The sequence below is a fragment of the Pseudorasbora parva genome, chromosome 7 (assembly GCF_024679245.1).
Source record: "Pseudorasbora parva isolate DD20220531a chromosome 7, ASM2467924v1, whole genome shotgun sequence".
Taxonomy (NCBI): Eukaryota; Metazoa; Chordata; class Actinopteri; order Cypriniformes; family Gobionidae; genus Pseudorasbora; species Pseudorasbora parva.
In genome coordinates this window covers 16,649,822-16,667,320 of record NC_090178.1, presented here as the reverse complement: position 1 = coordinate 16,667,320, position 17,499 = coordinate 16,649,822, and the positions used below count along the sequence as shown (strand labels likewise).

Below are 17,499 nucleotides of genomic sequence, written 5' to 3'. Positions count from 1 at the left end.
TTGAAGATGGCTTTTCCGACATAGAAATGGCGGGGAATTGTTATTGTTTGTTTACTTTCCAATGGCATGCATTTGGATGGATTTATTCAGTGAGCTGACCATAGGCTAGAGGTGATTTACTTGGATTATTCCTAGACTCCCACGTTGGGACTCTGACTGACAAACAGGGAGCAAAGTCAATTTTAAGCCAGGGTGGCTTATGAATCGGAACCCTTTTTTTTCTTCTTTTTCCCCCCCCCCCATCTTTTCTGGCTTAATATAGTACCAGTGAGTGTGCTGCAGCAGAAAAAAATGATCCACAAAACTAACTCTCTATCATCTGAGGATTCTTTGTTTGTCAAGGGTTCACAGGTTTACAGATGTTGGACTTTTGTTCATTGAAAAGGTCAGTGTCACATGTGGTTGTCATGGGTTCTGAAAACTCTCTCTAGAAGGGATAGACAGTTCACAAAAAAAATGAAAATACTGTCATTATTAACTCCCCTATGTCAAAGAAGAATCATAATGCAGCTGTTTTCCATACAACAAATCATATATATATTTTATTCATTTATTTATACATACACACTACAGTTGAAAATTTGTGTTGGCAAGATCTTTTACTTCAATTCTGAGTGTTTTTGACAGATGTCTCGTATACCCACCAATTAGATATATACAATATTTAGAAATATTTCAATTTAAAACAACTGTTCTATTTTTAATATATTTTAAAATGTAATGTAATTATTTATTTCCTGCAGTCTTCACTGTCACATGATCCTTAAAAAAAATCATTCTAATATGCTGATTTGGTGCTCAAGAAATATTTCTTATTATTATTAATGTTGAAAACTGTTATGCTGCTTAATATTTTTGTGGAAACCAATTTTTTTCAAGATGGTAGTGTTTAACAACAAAATTGGGTCTGTTCTTGGAATATCATTTTATATATGACTTCGTATTAATTTTATGGTGGCTTTTTCACGAAAAATTCTCGTTTTAAGGAAACCAAATGTGTGAAAATTTGTTAAATTTTACTTTTATGTTCCAAAAACAGGATACAGGCTTGGAACAACCTGAAAATGTAACTTAAATTTGGGTTTGTTCCTCATACAAATCTATTGTATGACTTCGGAAAACTTGAAATGATGCTGTATTCTCAACCTTTATGGTAATTTTATGGTGGCTTGTTCACTACAAACTGTTATTTAAGGAAACCAAATGTGTGAAGATTCTTCAAATTGTACTTTTATGTAAAAAAAAACACCAACCACAAAAAATGTAAATGGCATGCAGGTTTAGAACAACCTGAGTGTGAGCAAACAATGTCATTATCTTAAAGGATTAGTTCACTTAATATGAAAGGCTGTCAGGCGTAGATTAGATGTTTTACGTTATACAATTTTAAATATGGATATTTTTCTTTAAAAAACCCATCGATTTGCTTCAGAAGGCCTTTATTAACACCCATTTTTTGATGGATGGATGCACTTTTTTGCGCTTCAAACTCGTGAGCCCCATTCACTGCCATCATAAAGCTTGGAAGCTTGGGATATTTAATAATATCAGTATCAGTAATATCACTCAGATTGTGGGTTGAGTAAATCATAGGTTCATTTTCATTCTAAAGTGAACAAATCCTTTAGGGGGGGGGGGGGGGGGGGGGAAGAATGCTGTTTCATGCATACTAAGCTTTTTACACTGTCAAAGACTAAGTTGGTCACAACATCACGCTTCAGTCGTGTCGCAAAAGTGGATCTCCACGGTCACTGCATTCCCAGGACTTCACGAAATCAACAATGTTACCAAAGAAGTGTGTTTTTGACGGAGCAGTGACGATAAAGGTTCACAGCCCTGCTTTGGAAACAGGTGGTGAGTAAAACTGCTTCAAATGTCTATGTTGTTGGCTATCGTTGCGTGAGTAAACATCAGTAAACAACACGATCGTGTATAACGTTAGTTAATTTATCAATGGAGCATGTGATCTATGGTGTGTGTTTAAATACATTTGTTTAGCTGACCAATAATATATTAGTTGAATCTAATTGATAACCATGGTTTATTAGAGTAACGTTTTCTTCTCCATGCTTGAGGACGTCACCACTTTGTGTGCGCTCGTCATTCTTTAGCTCCGCCCACACGATACGCCTCCAGCCGCTCGTTTTTTTCCAGAAAGACTCGGTACAGCCTATATTTCTTTTATAAGTATAATAAAACTAAAGACTTTTTGGAGATATGAAGAATGCAATACTACCATAGGTACTCAAGATTGACATGAAATTGACTGAAACTGAGTGTTTCACCCCCCCCCCCCCCCTTTAAATGTTTTATCTTCATCTCTGACCCTGTACCTTCTTCTAACTTTAAATATAAACCTCGAAATCCTAACCGAAACTCAAAATTATAGACCCAGGTCTTAAACCATATCCTAAACCATAGCTTTTAACTGATAGTCATTCATGACATTTCATTGTGAGATGTAATCTGTACAATCAGACTCCATTCACTCCGTTTTGCAGGATAGTCCATGAATCTCTGCAGGCATCACTATTTTTATGGTGCTTCCCAGCAATTCTCACAGTGGAAGTTTGTATTTGCTGCTTTGTTGATGCAAGGTTATGCCTTGTTATTGATATTCCTTCATAAATGTGCTTTTATTGCAGTGACCTGCCTTTATTTGTGCTGCAGTGTTTTCTGGAGCCGTCTCTGCTGTGAACTCAGTTTTTGTTGTCTTTTCAAACTATTTTATAATCAAGGGAAGATGTGGACTCCTAGTAACACAGAAATACAGGGTACAAAACCCACAGTGCATGCAGATCCTTCTTTAATCGTGTTTGAAAATAGTCAGGTGCTCCATTTTTGTCGCAGATGCAAAGAGGAGACAATGGCGCCCTGAAAAGAGGGCAGAGAGCACGTGTCTGCTTGAAGTGTGAGAGGAGCGAGTGAGTCACACAAAAGCTTGTTTGTGGATGTCGCAGCAACAATGCGGCCGCGCCGAGTGCATTTAGGCATACAGGGATGCATAGAGACAGCTTGTTTGTGAACGGAAAATGAGACCCCACATTCTGCGAACACCAAGCCGCGTACACAACTCTAGGCTCTCTGTGTTGCTTTGTTAAACCCACATAGTCATGAGGTTTTATAATTAGCACGTTCCTCCGAGACAAATAGCGAGCTGTTCTTGTATTTGCCCTCGACCCTTTGAGGTGTTTTTTTTCTTCTCCAGGTTGCTGTTGTCATAGCATTTGTCAGGAGTTTTTTCTTTGCTGTTGTATTTCAGACATAAACACCAAATAAGGACATCAGATTGTGCCAAAATACTGGCTACTGTGGCTCTTCTTATTGTATTATCTAGGTTACATGCAAGAACATCCCCAGTTCATTCATTAGTCCACCATAACATCCGTTCTACTTCAGAGCATAAAACCACCAGTAAATCATAAAGTCAGCTCTAAATAAAACTGGTGTTCGAGTGATAGGTCCATCAATCAGTGCCTATTTTATATCTCTTTTTCAAAACCTTGTGAACTGTCTACCTAGTCAGCATTTTGAAAGTGCACACAGTAATTTAGTTTAATATTGCTAAAATATGCTGTTTTCAGTCAGCTATAAAGTATAATTCAGTGAGTGAAATGTTCAGTAACAAGGTGGGCATGGGATCTAAGCATTAACCTTTATAAATGTGCCTTAGAAAAAAACATACTGGTGTGCATTTTGAGACAAAACAATGGCACTGATGATATAAACAGTTTAAACATGCATTTTAGTCCATGAGGTTTAAAGGGTTAGTTCAGCCAAAAATGAGCCTCACCCTCATGTCATTCAACACCTGTAAGACCTTTGTTCATCTTTGGAACACAGATTAAGATACTTTTTGTTGAAATCCGATGACTCAGAAAGGCCTCCATTGGCCACAATGTCATTTCCTCTCTCAAGACCCATAAAAGGGCCGATTTCAAAACACTGCTTCGTAAAGCTTCGAACCGTTATGAATCAGTGTATCGAATCAGCGGTTTGGACTGACAGAGTCACATGATTTTAGCAATTTGGCGGTTTGACACGCGATCCGAATCATGAATCAATGCGCTGATTCATTTAAGGGGCCCTAGAATGAAAAATTGAATTAACCATGGCATAGTTGAATAACAAGAGTTCAGTACATGGACATCACATACATACAGTCTCAAACACCATTATTTCCTCTTTCATATGTAAATCTTGCGTGTGAAAAAAACAAGCAAAAAAAGGCGATTCTAGACATAAAGCCATCTGTGACGCAATCGCTGGGGTCGGGATCATTAATATGTACGCCCCCAACATTTGTATCATGGAATGTATCATTTGGCAGATCATGGAAATAGATGTTATGTTCCAGGCTGTGCAGGGGACGTGGGGACTTTGCATACCCTTCCCACTGAACAAAACTGTCAACAGGTATGTTTATAACCGGATACCGCAACAAATACATTAAAAGTTGTTCGTTTGCTTGGCCCATTTCACCATGGACAGTTTTTCTAACCTGGACAATAGCAGGATTCACTGATACTGGAGACGCGGCAAAACTATTTTTGTCACCACTATAATAGATGGCTTTGTAACGACGTCTTTAGTGCCTTTTGGCAGATTTGTGAACAAATTTGAGAGAAATAGAAAAAGTCTTAAATCTTTGAGTTCAGCTCATGAAAAATGGGGGCAAAAACAAAAGTGTTGCATTTTATAATTTTGTTCAGTGTATGACATTAAGTCACTTAAAGAACATTTAAGACTAGTAGCTTACTGAGAGTATACTTCGAAGTGTACATTCATAATCTAAAATGTTTTTTAAATAGTACACTATCAGAATACCTGTTAACATGTAGTATGGTTACAGTACAAATTAAAAACATTTGTAAATTAGTTGTGTACTCAGTTCACTACTGTTAAACTTATAAAAGCGTGGACCAACTTAGTCCCAAGTAGTATTGAAATAGTACACTTACATGTATACTAGAACATTGATACATAAAATGTGTGTATTCATGTGTGTGTGTGTGTGTGTGTGTGTGTGTGTTTGTGTGTGTGTGTGTGTGTGTGTACAAGTGTAATAATATTTTAATATTTATATATATATAATATATATAATTTATCATGCTAGCACACTAAAGAAGTGGTAACTAATACTATTAAAAAAAGAACAAAGACTGATGCAATTTGTGTTAAAATCTCTGTGATCTTAAATAAGACATGAATGTATTTTTATACACCCAGTGCTAATTGTCACATTCCTTCCAACAGTAGAGTAAGTTCTAAATTTTTTAAGTGACGCTTTTAGCTGAGAGTCTGTGTAAAAAGCTTGTGCTGATGAGGGGAATTGCCTGGGATTCGCCACAGGTACAACAGATGATCATTTGTCTCAGATGATACACTCTGTCACAAATGGTTAAGCATTAACTGGTTTCAAGGGGACTTCTAAATGAAGCGGACAGAATTAGAAGGGGCTTTCATTGATTGCAATCAGAGGGACTTGGTGGGGGAGGGAGATTGCTGGCACTTTAAGTGGAGTTGACACTGTGGAGAAATGGTTTGGAGGTTCAGGGAGAGTAAGGCTCTGTACTGAGAACAGTGTGCGTGTGGCACAGAGAGAAAAACAACACTGATTATCCATAAGACGTGAGGCAGGGCGCTGATGGCAGAGCTGCCGGAGGCCTGATTGAGTGATTTACGTGGCTGGCGGCCAGAGAGATGGAGGTACATGCTGGGCACAGGTGGCACGATTAGCCTGTGCATGGCTCAGCACAGTGACATCTGCTGGTCATTGGTGGAATTCGCCCTGCTTTAAACAATAGCTTAAACCAGCCTAAGCTGGTTTGCTGGTCAAGCCTGATCAAGTTAGTTTGTTGAATGGTTTTAGAGTGATTTGTATTCTTTGCAGCTATACCCAGCTTGGCCAGGCTTGGAGACTACTTTGAACCAGCTTGAGATGTAAGGTGGGCCAAGTGACATTCCTGGTGGTCTGGAGTTTTAACATTATATTTTTTTTTTTTCCTATAACAGATTTTGAACTTTATTTTATAACAAAACGCTGAGCCAGGAGTCCTTACTGAGTGGATTTTGCATGTTTTCCGCGTGTCTGTGTAGTTTCCTCCGGTTGCTCTGTTTTCCCCCCACAGTTCAAAGACATGCAGGTTAGGTGGATTGGATATGCAAAATTTTCATTGTGTGTGTGTGTGTGTGTGTGTGTGTGTGTGTGTGTGTGTGTGTGTGTGTGTGTGTGTGTGTGTGTGCGTGTGTGTGTGTGTGTGTGTGTGTGTGTGTGTGTGTGTGTGTGTGTGTGTGTGTGTGTGTGTGTATGTGTGTGTCCCAGCACTCTGTGCTTTCAGGATTGTGTCAGGAAGGGCACCTGATGTAAAAACCTGTGCCAAATCAAGTGAGTGTGAAGCAGACCCTGCAAGTGAGCGGCAATAACGCTAAGAAAGATAGATTTTATATCAAATTGGGAAGGTCTTAACTCTATGCATAAACACACAGGTTTCAAAATTCAGGTGTTTACTGGTTACTTGCACTGCCTTAAATAAAATAAATAAGTAGTATTTTAATAAATAATGTGAAATAAAGACAAGTTTAGTCAGCAATAAAATAAGAACAAATGAACACATTACAAGCAAAGCACAAATAAATACAAAGAATAAATATACAGTATTCAGGTACAAAATGCTATAATGTATGCATGAAAAATATATATATCCCATTAAGGCTAAGTTGTTCAGTCAAGAGCAGAATTTAAGATATAAAAAATTTGATATACTTCAGACCTTCGTTCATTAAGACTTTTTATTTTAACGTAATAAAGGATACTCACAAAAACGGCATTTTGATGTAATTATACGTGTATTCAGCCATTTATGCGTGATGAGATGCAAAAGAGAACTCGGTTCAGAATTGAGTTTCTTTTGCGTCTTCTTGCACTTGTACGGTTTAAATCATTTGAAGGATTGCTGTCACTTTCTAATACTGCTTTCTAGTTTCTAAATAACAAGCAGGTTTCTGATACCAATCTGCTGAAAAGCATGATCTCCCTCAAAATTTGTACTATAATTTTGCAGTTCGGTGTTATTTGTCGTGTGGCCAAGGTGGGCCAAGCTCCTGATTGTGGCATGCTTGTGATTCACTTATGATGGAACCGAAAGTGTTAAAATTCTAACTCGCTTTCAAGTTTGCCTACAAAGTAATGTCATACCTGCATCACTCTGTTAAGCAAGCTTCAAACTCTTGACCTCTTTCTATTAAACCAAGAAATATTCCACTCAGCCCCAACAGCTCAGATGAGGGTATAAAGATAAGGCACTCTGCCCCCCTAAGGTTGAATTCTAGTAACGCCTCTGGTTTGGTCCAAAGTGATGGTGATTGGAGTGAAAGGAAAGCTGCTGTCACAGGCAGAGGGCTGGAGTGTAAATCTGTTGAGAGGAGCTGAGAGGTAAGGACACATGCATTAGGACAAGACAGGCTGTCCCTCCATTGGGGAGGGGGGTGGGGGGGTGGATGGAGTGATGTTCAACCACAGGAGATTGATGAGCTGTCTCTACTCTTGCAATTGCATAGGTCACAGGAGAAGTACGGTGTCATTCTCTCTCTCTCCCCCTCTCTCTCTCTCTCTCTCTCTCTCTCTCTCTCTCTCTCTCTCTCTCTCTCTCTCTGTTTTTGTCACTCTTTCTTTATTGTGCTTCTCTCTTTATGTTCAACTACGCATCATCTTTCACTCACACCTATCTACCTGTAAGTCCCTGACGTCAAAGAGCACATCTCTCTGGTATGATTTTTGAAGACTTGAATGGAAATCTGGGGCAAGATATACTAACTGTTTGCTCCAGATTTTGCATAAAAAATTACTGTCAGGATTCACTAAAGACATGCACTGAAAAATTTGCGCTGAAAAGGCATGGACAGAGTTATCTTTGCGGCTGACCTTAATGCATATGCTTTTTGTAGGAGTTTCCCTTTCAGACGCAATATTTATGGGAGGAGAGTATTTAAATGAATCATGCGAGGTGATTTACTAAGGTTTGGTTTACAATTAACTGGTGTTTGCGGCATTATTTACCGCCCCAAAAATACCAAACGCAAACAGGTAGATTGAACTGGTCATTATGGAAATGACCTGTGTTCTTTCATTTGTGTGGTGCTATTAAGCCTGCAGCACCCCTCTCAGAAACTGAAGCCTCCGCGCCTCGATCGCCCCCCGGTGGCCTGTCCCAGTATAGCCGCCCCTCCGTGTTTTCTAATGGTCGCGAGGCAAACTAAACAATTAAATTACACTTCAATTATTTTCCCCCAAAGTTAGTTTATTTCATTGTAGGCAGTTATCATCACAATGATTTAATTTCAAGTCTTCATTTTTTAAATAAGTTTAGTTTTAGTTACTTATTTGATGCTATAAAAACAGGAGGAGTGACATCATGATTGACAGCTGAGAACGACGGCTTCTCTGAGTGAAGTTGTCACTGAGGCACTAAAGGACTTTTTTTCTGGATTTTTGGGAGCAGTTTGGAGCTTTAGCTGTAATTTCTACATTTCCAAAACTGTTTATTTCACACCAACATAATTAATTGTTCTGCATCTGTGAGAGTATGGGCGGGCTTTTGATATTGCGGCTGTACTTCCTGCTCTATGCCCTGCTCTCTACTGCACAACTCCGGTCCCCAAATCACTACTGCACAGACTCCGGTCCCCAAATCACTACTGCACAGACTCCGGTCCCCAAATCACTACTGCACAGACTCCGGTCCCAAGATGTCAGCGCCGTGCGGAGCATCTGAAAGCTTTAACTCTGGTCAGCGGAAATGGATGAAGTCGCGTCGTCCATATTTTTTTCTGGTCTATGGCCGCCACGCAGAATTGTCCACTCCCATTGGCGCATTTAAGGAATTGCGCTCAAACACTAATTTGTCCTTAGATCTCTTTAATATACAGTATCAGTTAATGTAGAGTAAATTGAGTCCAAATAATGATTGTTTTCAAATAGGTTTTTCCTCAGCTTACATTGATCAGACAAACAGATAATCTTGGCCCAAACTTTTGGAGCTAGTGTTGTTGAGTTGGGGTAGTTCAGATACTCACACCAAGGGGATTGGCTGGTAAGCTCCTGCTGATCAACTACAAATGTAACACTGCAAATGACTACACTGTAAATAAACTGCTGTAACTACACAATCAGGGCCAACAAAATCTTTCTCCTTCGACAGCCATTCAAAATTCATTTTATTATTGTTGCATCCCTAACATTTTGATAAGGGAATTGCGTGAACATAATGATAAAGAACGCTCCTAAAAAATGAGCCAACTGTAGTATGAAACTGTAGAAAGTTGTAACGAGCACACATTTGGAAGCGGGAACAATACCGATGCAGTAATGATGGAATGAAGCCAGAGGAAGAAAAGAAAGCAGGAGATGGATTTCGAAATGACAGGGAAGTGCTGGTAGGAGGACGATGTGACAGAGAGAAGCAGCTCTGCAGACTCTGATTTAAGATGTTATCACTAGAGTTGCGGGGACGGGCCCGGGGACCGTCCCACACGCCTGCCTTTCTGTCAGTGAGCATATGAGGAACCAGTCAGCAATCTGATACACCAGACAGGAGAACAGAGACCGATTCTGTGCACACAGAGAGGAGATGGACGAGCAGGGCTACTCTAGCTGTTGAATAATTCGTCCTCTGTCTGCGATACAACAGGGGCGGAGGCAAAAGAAATCCACCTGGCATTCATTTGACTGTCAAGTTCTCAGATTAAAGAGAGAGTGCAGGAAGGATGGAAGGAGAAAAGAGAGACAGAAAGAGAGTACACATGGAAATGAGGAGGAAACGAGCCAGCGATGGCAAGAGAGAGAATTCCTGTCAGTTCTGGTGACCTTTGACGGAGAAACTCAAGGTTTGCGAGATTGCCGTCTTTCCCTCTCCATTTCTGTCACTTTTTCCACAGAGAGGCATGCCAAAATATGATGAAAGACTGGCGTGAGTGGCTGTGACATGACATTCGACACCGTCAACTCGAAACCCATTCTGCTGTCACACGCACACACTGCCTCTTGGGGTAAATTGCTGTAATTTGTGTTATGCTTCTCAAAGAGAGGTGAGGAGGAGGAGGCGGGCTGCTGCGGGGGCTTTCATGCTTAAACAAGTCTATTTGACTTTAGAGAAATGTGCAGGTGATTGCTTTAATCCATTTAAAGCGTGCACACATCTTTTAGCTAGAGTTCCAAACACACCGCAGCATTCAGATTGTTCTTTCTCCCGAAATCGAGCAAAGAGGGAAATTCACGTGATATTAACATTTCTGAGAGGTTATGTCATGTCATATCTTGTATATATTCTGTATTGTGAGAATGATTACGGTAGAGGTATGACAAGGTGAGGCACATGTTGAGCTGATGGGAATGAGGATAAATATTCCCATGTGTGGATCTTTTGGTTTTCCACCTTGCCTCATCCTTGGCACTGCGCTCATTCATCACAATTGTCAAAGGTTCTGCGCACATCTGAACACAATATGGACACGTGCACTGCACTGTACCATTATACAAGGCCCATCTCTCAAGAGACATTAAAGGAATAGTCCACCAAAAGGTCAAAGTTTGGTCATTGTTCACTCTTTCTTATATCATTTCAATCCCATATGACAGCACTTTTATTGTTTGGAAGATGAGTAGGGCTGGGAATCAATACACATTTCCAGATTTGACTCGATTCAGATTCACAGACTCACTCGATTCAGATTCTAAATTTGATTCAATTTTAATTTATTTGCATATGTTTCAGTTAAATTGTCCATTTTGCTTACCATTTTGACACTTTATTTAAGCGGTACATTGTTAAAAAGTTAACAACAGTTCCCAAACAGTGTGGAGTATTTATTTAACCAATCTGTGTTGTTAATGATTCATTCAAAGACCTTTGTTAAAAGAGTGGTTTCTTCATCAGTCAGATTGCATTAATTTTTATTCACTCAGGCCCTGTTTACACCTGATATTAAAGGGGGTCAATGTTAAAGACTTGGATTCCAATCCTAAACATAGACAAAGTTTAAAAAACTAATGTTGGACGTTTGATGGAGTATTTCTTTGTCAAAAATACTCCTTCCGGTTTCTCACAAGTTTCGGAGAGTTTTTTTCGAGTATGGGTCAGCTTTACGTTAATAGAGCGGAAGGTCCTTGTATGGGCAATACGGGCTCTTCTCCCAGTAGGGTGCGCACGCGCGCGTGACTAGAGCGAGAGAGGAAATGCACGCCCGTAAACACTCTCAGCTGCAGATCCAGTCGTCCGTGAACACTTATGTCGCGCGCCGCGCTCCACTTTATTCCTATGGGTGACATCAAGCGACTTCAACGCTTCAGCACAGCATTCCGGGAAGGCAGCGCTGCATTTGAACCGATTTGAACGCATAAATGAAGGGAAGCTTCACAACATCGCTTCAGTCGCGTCGCAAAGTGGATTTCCACAGTCACTGCTGTCACAGGACTTCACCAAATCATACCAAAGAAGTGTGTTTTTGACGGAGCGGTCCCAGCGATAAAATTCGGTCCTGCTTTTTGGAAGCAGCCGATGAGTAAAACTGCTTCAAATGTCTGTGCTGTTGGCTATCGTCGCGTGAGCAAACATCAGTAAACGACACGATCGCGTGCTTCGTCATTTAAATGCGCTAACGTTACTCCATTGTTGTTCTATGTATAACGTTACACTAGTCTGACGTGCAAAACCGTTTTGCTTGCTACTGCTAAGGTTTAGTCGCATACAATAGTCCATAAACCGAATCATGTCCTCATAAACTGCGAGTAAACACACACAAATGTTGACAGGCCACTAAATACAGTACATACCACAGAGATGGACGTCCTGCTGTTGCTGTTTCTCCTGTTCAATGTATTTCAGCCACCGAATGTGATTCTGGATCATATATCTATTAGCTGAGATCGATAGCCATGGGTTTCTACACTTGAGGATGTCACCTCTTTGTGCGCACTCGTCATTCTTTAGCTCCTCCCACACGATACGCTTCCAGGCGCTCGTTTTTTTCCGGAAAGACTCGGTAGTCTATATTTCTTTTATAAATTTAATAAAACTAAAGACTTTTCGGAGATATGAATGATGCAATACTACTCTACTCAAGATTGACACGAGATTGACTAAAACTGAGTGTTTCACCCCACTTTAAGATGCGTTTTGGTCGATCGGATCACAAGTGGACGATGCTAAATGCAGGTGGAAACGATGGCTAAAATGCTTTGAGCTTGTCACTTCCAGAGGTAGTCGAAAATGCATTTGAATAGCCACAAAAGACTGCCTACTCTCCACCTACTGAGCTAATGTGTAAGCATTATGTGAAGCATGCAAGCCATAAAGGGATTTAAACTTTGTCAAATGAAGACCAAAGTTTCGGTTGAAGACGAAAAATGAACCAAGCACAATATCTCTCATTCCAGATTTCTCTCCATATGTTTTTACTGTATTCTCCAGGCGCGTAAATTTGTAAATTGTGTGAGCTTATTTTGTCCATAAGATCAAAAGATCTGCAAAAAATCAAACATTTACCCACCCATAGACCCTCCTCTTGAAGAAATCATGACAGAAGTTGCTAAACGGGGACAAAAGAGACAAATTAAAACACCAGGTGTAAACGGGTTTGTGTCTCCCTCATCCACATGTTATCCAATCGACCAAAACATCTTAGGTGTACCCAGGGCCTAAAAGATCCAGCCAATAAAAATCATTTATCGAGCTTACAAAGGAACACAAACATTCTCCAAAGCTTGTCTTTTTGTATTCCACAGAAAACGGAAAATCGTACGGGTTTGGAACAACAGATAATAAGCAATGACAAAATTTTTGAATGTATTCCTTTCAGTAATGAAAAGCATTGACAGTTTCATATTTCTGAAAGACAATTAACTGAGAATGAAAAATTGAGAATAACTTTCTTTGTGCTCCTTTACAGATGCACAAAATAACGGTTGCAGCGGCGCACAGAGCTGAGGGGAAAAATACACCGTAATGAATCTCCCACTACAAAATCCATAATACCACTCATATCTGTTAATTTCATTTCCATTTGAAAAGCGGTTGTTACACATCAAAAGAGAGAGACTGGAATCGGGCCCATCCTATTAATCTCCTTGCCTTGACAATATAGACAATACATGCAGTATGTGCCCATTATGCGTTTCTATGATGGAACATCACGGAATACCCAGCACTTGCAGACCAGCGCTAATTACCAAACTGAAAAGGAATGAAAGGGAAAAATGAAATGTGGTTTAATAAGAAAATAATTATGATCAGGAGTGTGCAATTGTGAATTGACCTCATGGCTAAAAAAGGGTTTATTTGCAATACAAAGCGGCTTCATTTATTAACAGATTATGGAATAAAATATTCTCTATCTTGGTATTGTAGTACCAACAGTCCCGGGATGTTTGATATCACAGGCTGATTTGTTTTTAGCTTACCTTTCTGTCCATGTCTATTGTGCCACAAACAGAATCCATCAGCAGAATGGCATTGAGGGAAGGGTGATGTAGTTATAGAATCTACCGACAAGGCATCTGAAACTAACCAGCCAAACCTTGACCCGCTGTCTAATAGTGTTTCAGAGCAGCCATAAGAAATATGCCACCCAACAAAGGCGCAATGCAGTAACTATGCCAACAGTAAAACTAAGAAAAATTCTTCAATTTTTTTTGATTACATTTTGATTGATTTTATATCAAATTTCATGTTTGAATCTGAGTTGAACTAAACCAGTCCATCAGGACAGATTAAAGTATGAGAGACGTGCAGTGACCAGATGCATAAACTGCTTAGATTATTTTACAAGCAAGTCATCTATTGTTTTTCTTATATTTAAATTCATTCACATTAATGATGAATTTAATGAATGAATCTAATTTGAATCCGAAAACTAACTTACACAGGTGTTGGGTCATCTAAAGTCTTCGTAAGAGACTAGATCCAAACTGGAGCTGGCATAGTTACCTCAGGATGGGCATCCCGAGATCAGAAAACCAAATGAAAAATAATTAGCGTAGCTGCTGTTCATAGCATAATCATGTGCATTTGATCTTATATAACTGGAGTACAAAGTTATGAGATGTATTATGTGAATGTTTGGCTAAAGAGATGTGTCTTTAAACTGGGAAAGTGCCTCTGAGCTCCGAACATCATCAGTAAGGCTATTCCAGAGTTTAGGAGATGCAAAAGCACTCTCCCTCCTTCCCTTTAATGGATTTAGATATCCTACGTGTTTATTGAGGATGCAGGACAACCACCTAGTAATGCATTACAGTAATCCAGTCTAGAGGTCATGAACGTATGAACTAGCTTTTCTGCATCAGAAACAGACATGTTTTTGGTCCAAGTAATATATATATGATCTTTTATGAATAGTTATCTTATATATATCTTAGATTTTTTTGATAAAAATATTCATTTGATAAAAATACAATGAAATGGTAATAATGTGAAATTTTATTTTAATTGAAAATAACTTTTCTTATACATATTTTTAATAATGTCGATTATTGCTGTGATGTCAAAACTGGTTTTCAGTATCAGTGTTCAAAAAAACAGGCTTTTTATAGGCTATCATCTATCTATCTATCTATCTATCTATCTATCTATCTATCTATCTATCTATCTATCTATCTATCTATCTATCTATCTATCTATCTATCTATCTATCTATCTATCTATCTATCTATCTATCTATATTACTGACCCCAAACGTTTGAGCGGTAATATTGCTGTAAAAAGAATCTAAAAATATTTTATAGGAAGACCCATTGTCTGTTCAACAATTTAAACCGCATCCTTGCAGCCTGGACTCGCTTGTTTTGACCATTGAAAGCTGTATCAATTTCAATTTAGTGGGAGTGTCTATGACTCCAGTCCGACCCCTCCGTCACTGTGATTGGCTCACATTTTGAAGGCGGAGCCCGGGGTACCACATGGAGATGCTGTGTATCGGTGGATGCGGGAATGAGCGAGAGCATGGTTGAATGATGCCGGTTGAGGAGCCACACATTAAACATTGACACATTGTATTGAAAATTTAAAGCGCAGATAGTGTACAAAAAGCTAATTTATCTTATTCAGTGGTGGCTTGGGCTGCATTTGTAGCATGTTATTGATGCATAAGGAATAAAAGTCAGATTTTAAGGACAGAGTGGCAGAATTGATGGAATAATGAGGGCGCATTTAGGGAATCCGACTTTTTTCAGATTACCTACTGCATGTGTTTTAATTATTTTGATTGCCACTTCTTTTGTGCATTCGACTGTTTTTTATGGACACACTGAGGAAAACGCACCGCCTGGAACTGTCGTCGCTGGGTTTCTTTTTCCTCTGGAAGACAAATGCAACGAATCTAACTTGTATGGACTTAAACCAGTTTTGACAGGGGAGCGCTCGTCGGATTTTTCACTTGAATATCTGGACAACACAGGATTCGTTTTAAAAACCACGAAAACTTTTGATGAGGAGTCCAAATCCAGCTATACGTTGATCGCGCGCTTGCCGCGCTGCAATAAAACAGCAGAAGAAGTGACGGTTAAAATCGACTTGACACTTGATAAAAACGACAATACACGCCAGTTTAACGTAACAGCCGACAGGATAGAGTTTCTTACCGATATTAAAAGCCGAGTTAGGAAGCCAAGAGCCGTTTCTGAAGCAGTATCCTACACCGTTACAGTTCCCGAAGATGTGAAAGTCGGTGACTTGATCTTTACGGTACCGGACCAGAAGTTCGAGAAGAAGTGGTTCGAGGTGGTCTCGGACGGACACTCACCGGTCCAGATACAAAGAGACTCGGGACGCGTGTACTTAGCGCATCGTTTGATGTCAACAGCCGAGGTCATCGTTAAAATCCACAACATGCGAGGTATGCTTAAAGCGGGTTTAAATTCACAGTAGCCTACTTTCATTTGTATTATTTAAAGGTAGGAGAGGGCACCCCCTGTCATCATTCACTCACTGATATTCTGTTCAAAACCTGACTTTCTCCAGACTAAATGACATGTTTGAGACTTCAGTCACCATTCACTTTCATTGCATCTTTTTCATATCATGAAAGTGAATAGTGACTGAGATTGTCTCCCAATAACAGAATTTATATTTTAGGGGAACTGCTCCTTTAAGTTTGCATTCTATTTGAAAACTGAGCACAGGCATAAAGGAGAGAACAATGTCCCGGACTATCGATATTTCTACCGTTATTAAAGGGGGTTATTTGCCACAGCGTAGGGTACATTATCTATGTTTGGCATTCGGGACATAGGCTAGGCTACTGATAATTTTAAATGTATTCTTAATATTCAAAGCGTAGGCTAATACAATATTCAAAAGAATGCGCAGTCAAAATGAGTTTTTATTTGATGTGATGCAGCATATGTGGTTTTTATTGTACTGTTGCGTCTGCTGTTTATATAAATTACATAGGCACTGCATTTGCAAAACGTTTTTATTTAAAGCAATTCACAATGCATTTAACATTCACGTTTGATTATTTCATGCATTCCTTCGGAATCAAACCCATGACATGGCGTTACGCACAAGGCTACTTTTCGAGCTACAGGAATAATATAAATTCACAGAGAGAATATGTTTGGGGTGGACAAGTTTGCTCAGTTTGTTTGTTTTACTTGAGTGAGAGATGTTTATCCTCAGCAGTTTGGTAATCAGGTAAAAAAAAAAAAACGGAAATGTGAGAAGAACAAGCCTCAGATGTGTGTTCAGATCCCATTAAGATGTTCTCTTGAAAAAAAATTGTGCTGAAATCAACAAAGAAATGGAGAAACTGGAGCAGATGAGCCATTTGTGATCTGAACATCTCTGGCTGTACTACACTAATGCACTTTGATATCGCAGCTTGAATTATTGTGAAACGGATACATTGGGACTTGTTGGCTAAACTCATGAGATCAATTGGTATCATCAAGTAACTGGGTTCAAGTGAATAAATGTTATGGAGAAAGTCTTCTAATTATGTCTGAGAGTTTAGCTTAAGTGGCTGAGGTCATACAGGTCTGGTTTCGCTAATCAGAGCTCTAAAAGCAAACCTTTATTCAACTGTTTGTTTGGGGCAATTAGCGATATTTATTCACCTGGAAGTCACCAGACAGCACATGTGGTCTCAAATACCTTCGCTGGGGCAGATGTGTAGTTGACGTTGGGGGATATAAATGTTTGTTTTTGCTAGCAAAGGTTCCAGTCCATCACCTGAATACGCCATTGGGGTTGTTTGTGAGTCTGATTGAGGTCAACTCAGTGATTGTTTGACAAAGTGAAGAGATCGGATGAATATATCTCTCGACATGTTTACTGAAATTGCTCCTCTGAGAAAACGGTGCCACGTGTTCCCTTGAAAAGAGAAAGAAGATGTATTATGTACATTTCTGTAAAGTATTCCTTGCATGTCCTTTGAGGAATGTCTTGTCTGTTGTAATGATCTTGCATCTCCTGATTGGAGAATTACAGGATCATTTAAGTTGGG

The 17,499-nt window shown here is 39.4% G+C and overlaps 1 protein-coding gene across 1 annotated transcript in view; it reads left to right on the top strand.

Annotated features, from left to right (window-relative positions):
• The first annotated feature begins 14,995 nt into the window (after positions 1-14,995).
• The window catches only part of si:dkey-22o22.2 (neural-cadherin), a 147,831-nt gene continuing 145,327 nt past the window's right edge, over positions 14,996-17,499 (top strand). Inside the window, exon 1 of the mRNA XM_067448317.1 lies at positions 14,996-15,888. Coding sequence (XP_067304418.1) covers positions 15,192-15,888 — 697 coding nt within the window. The 5' untranslated portion in view covers positions 14,996-15,191. The remainder of the gene's footprint in view (positions 15,889-17,499) is intronic.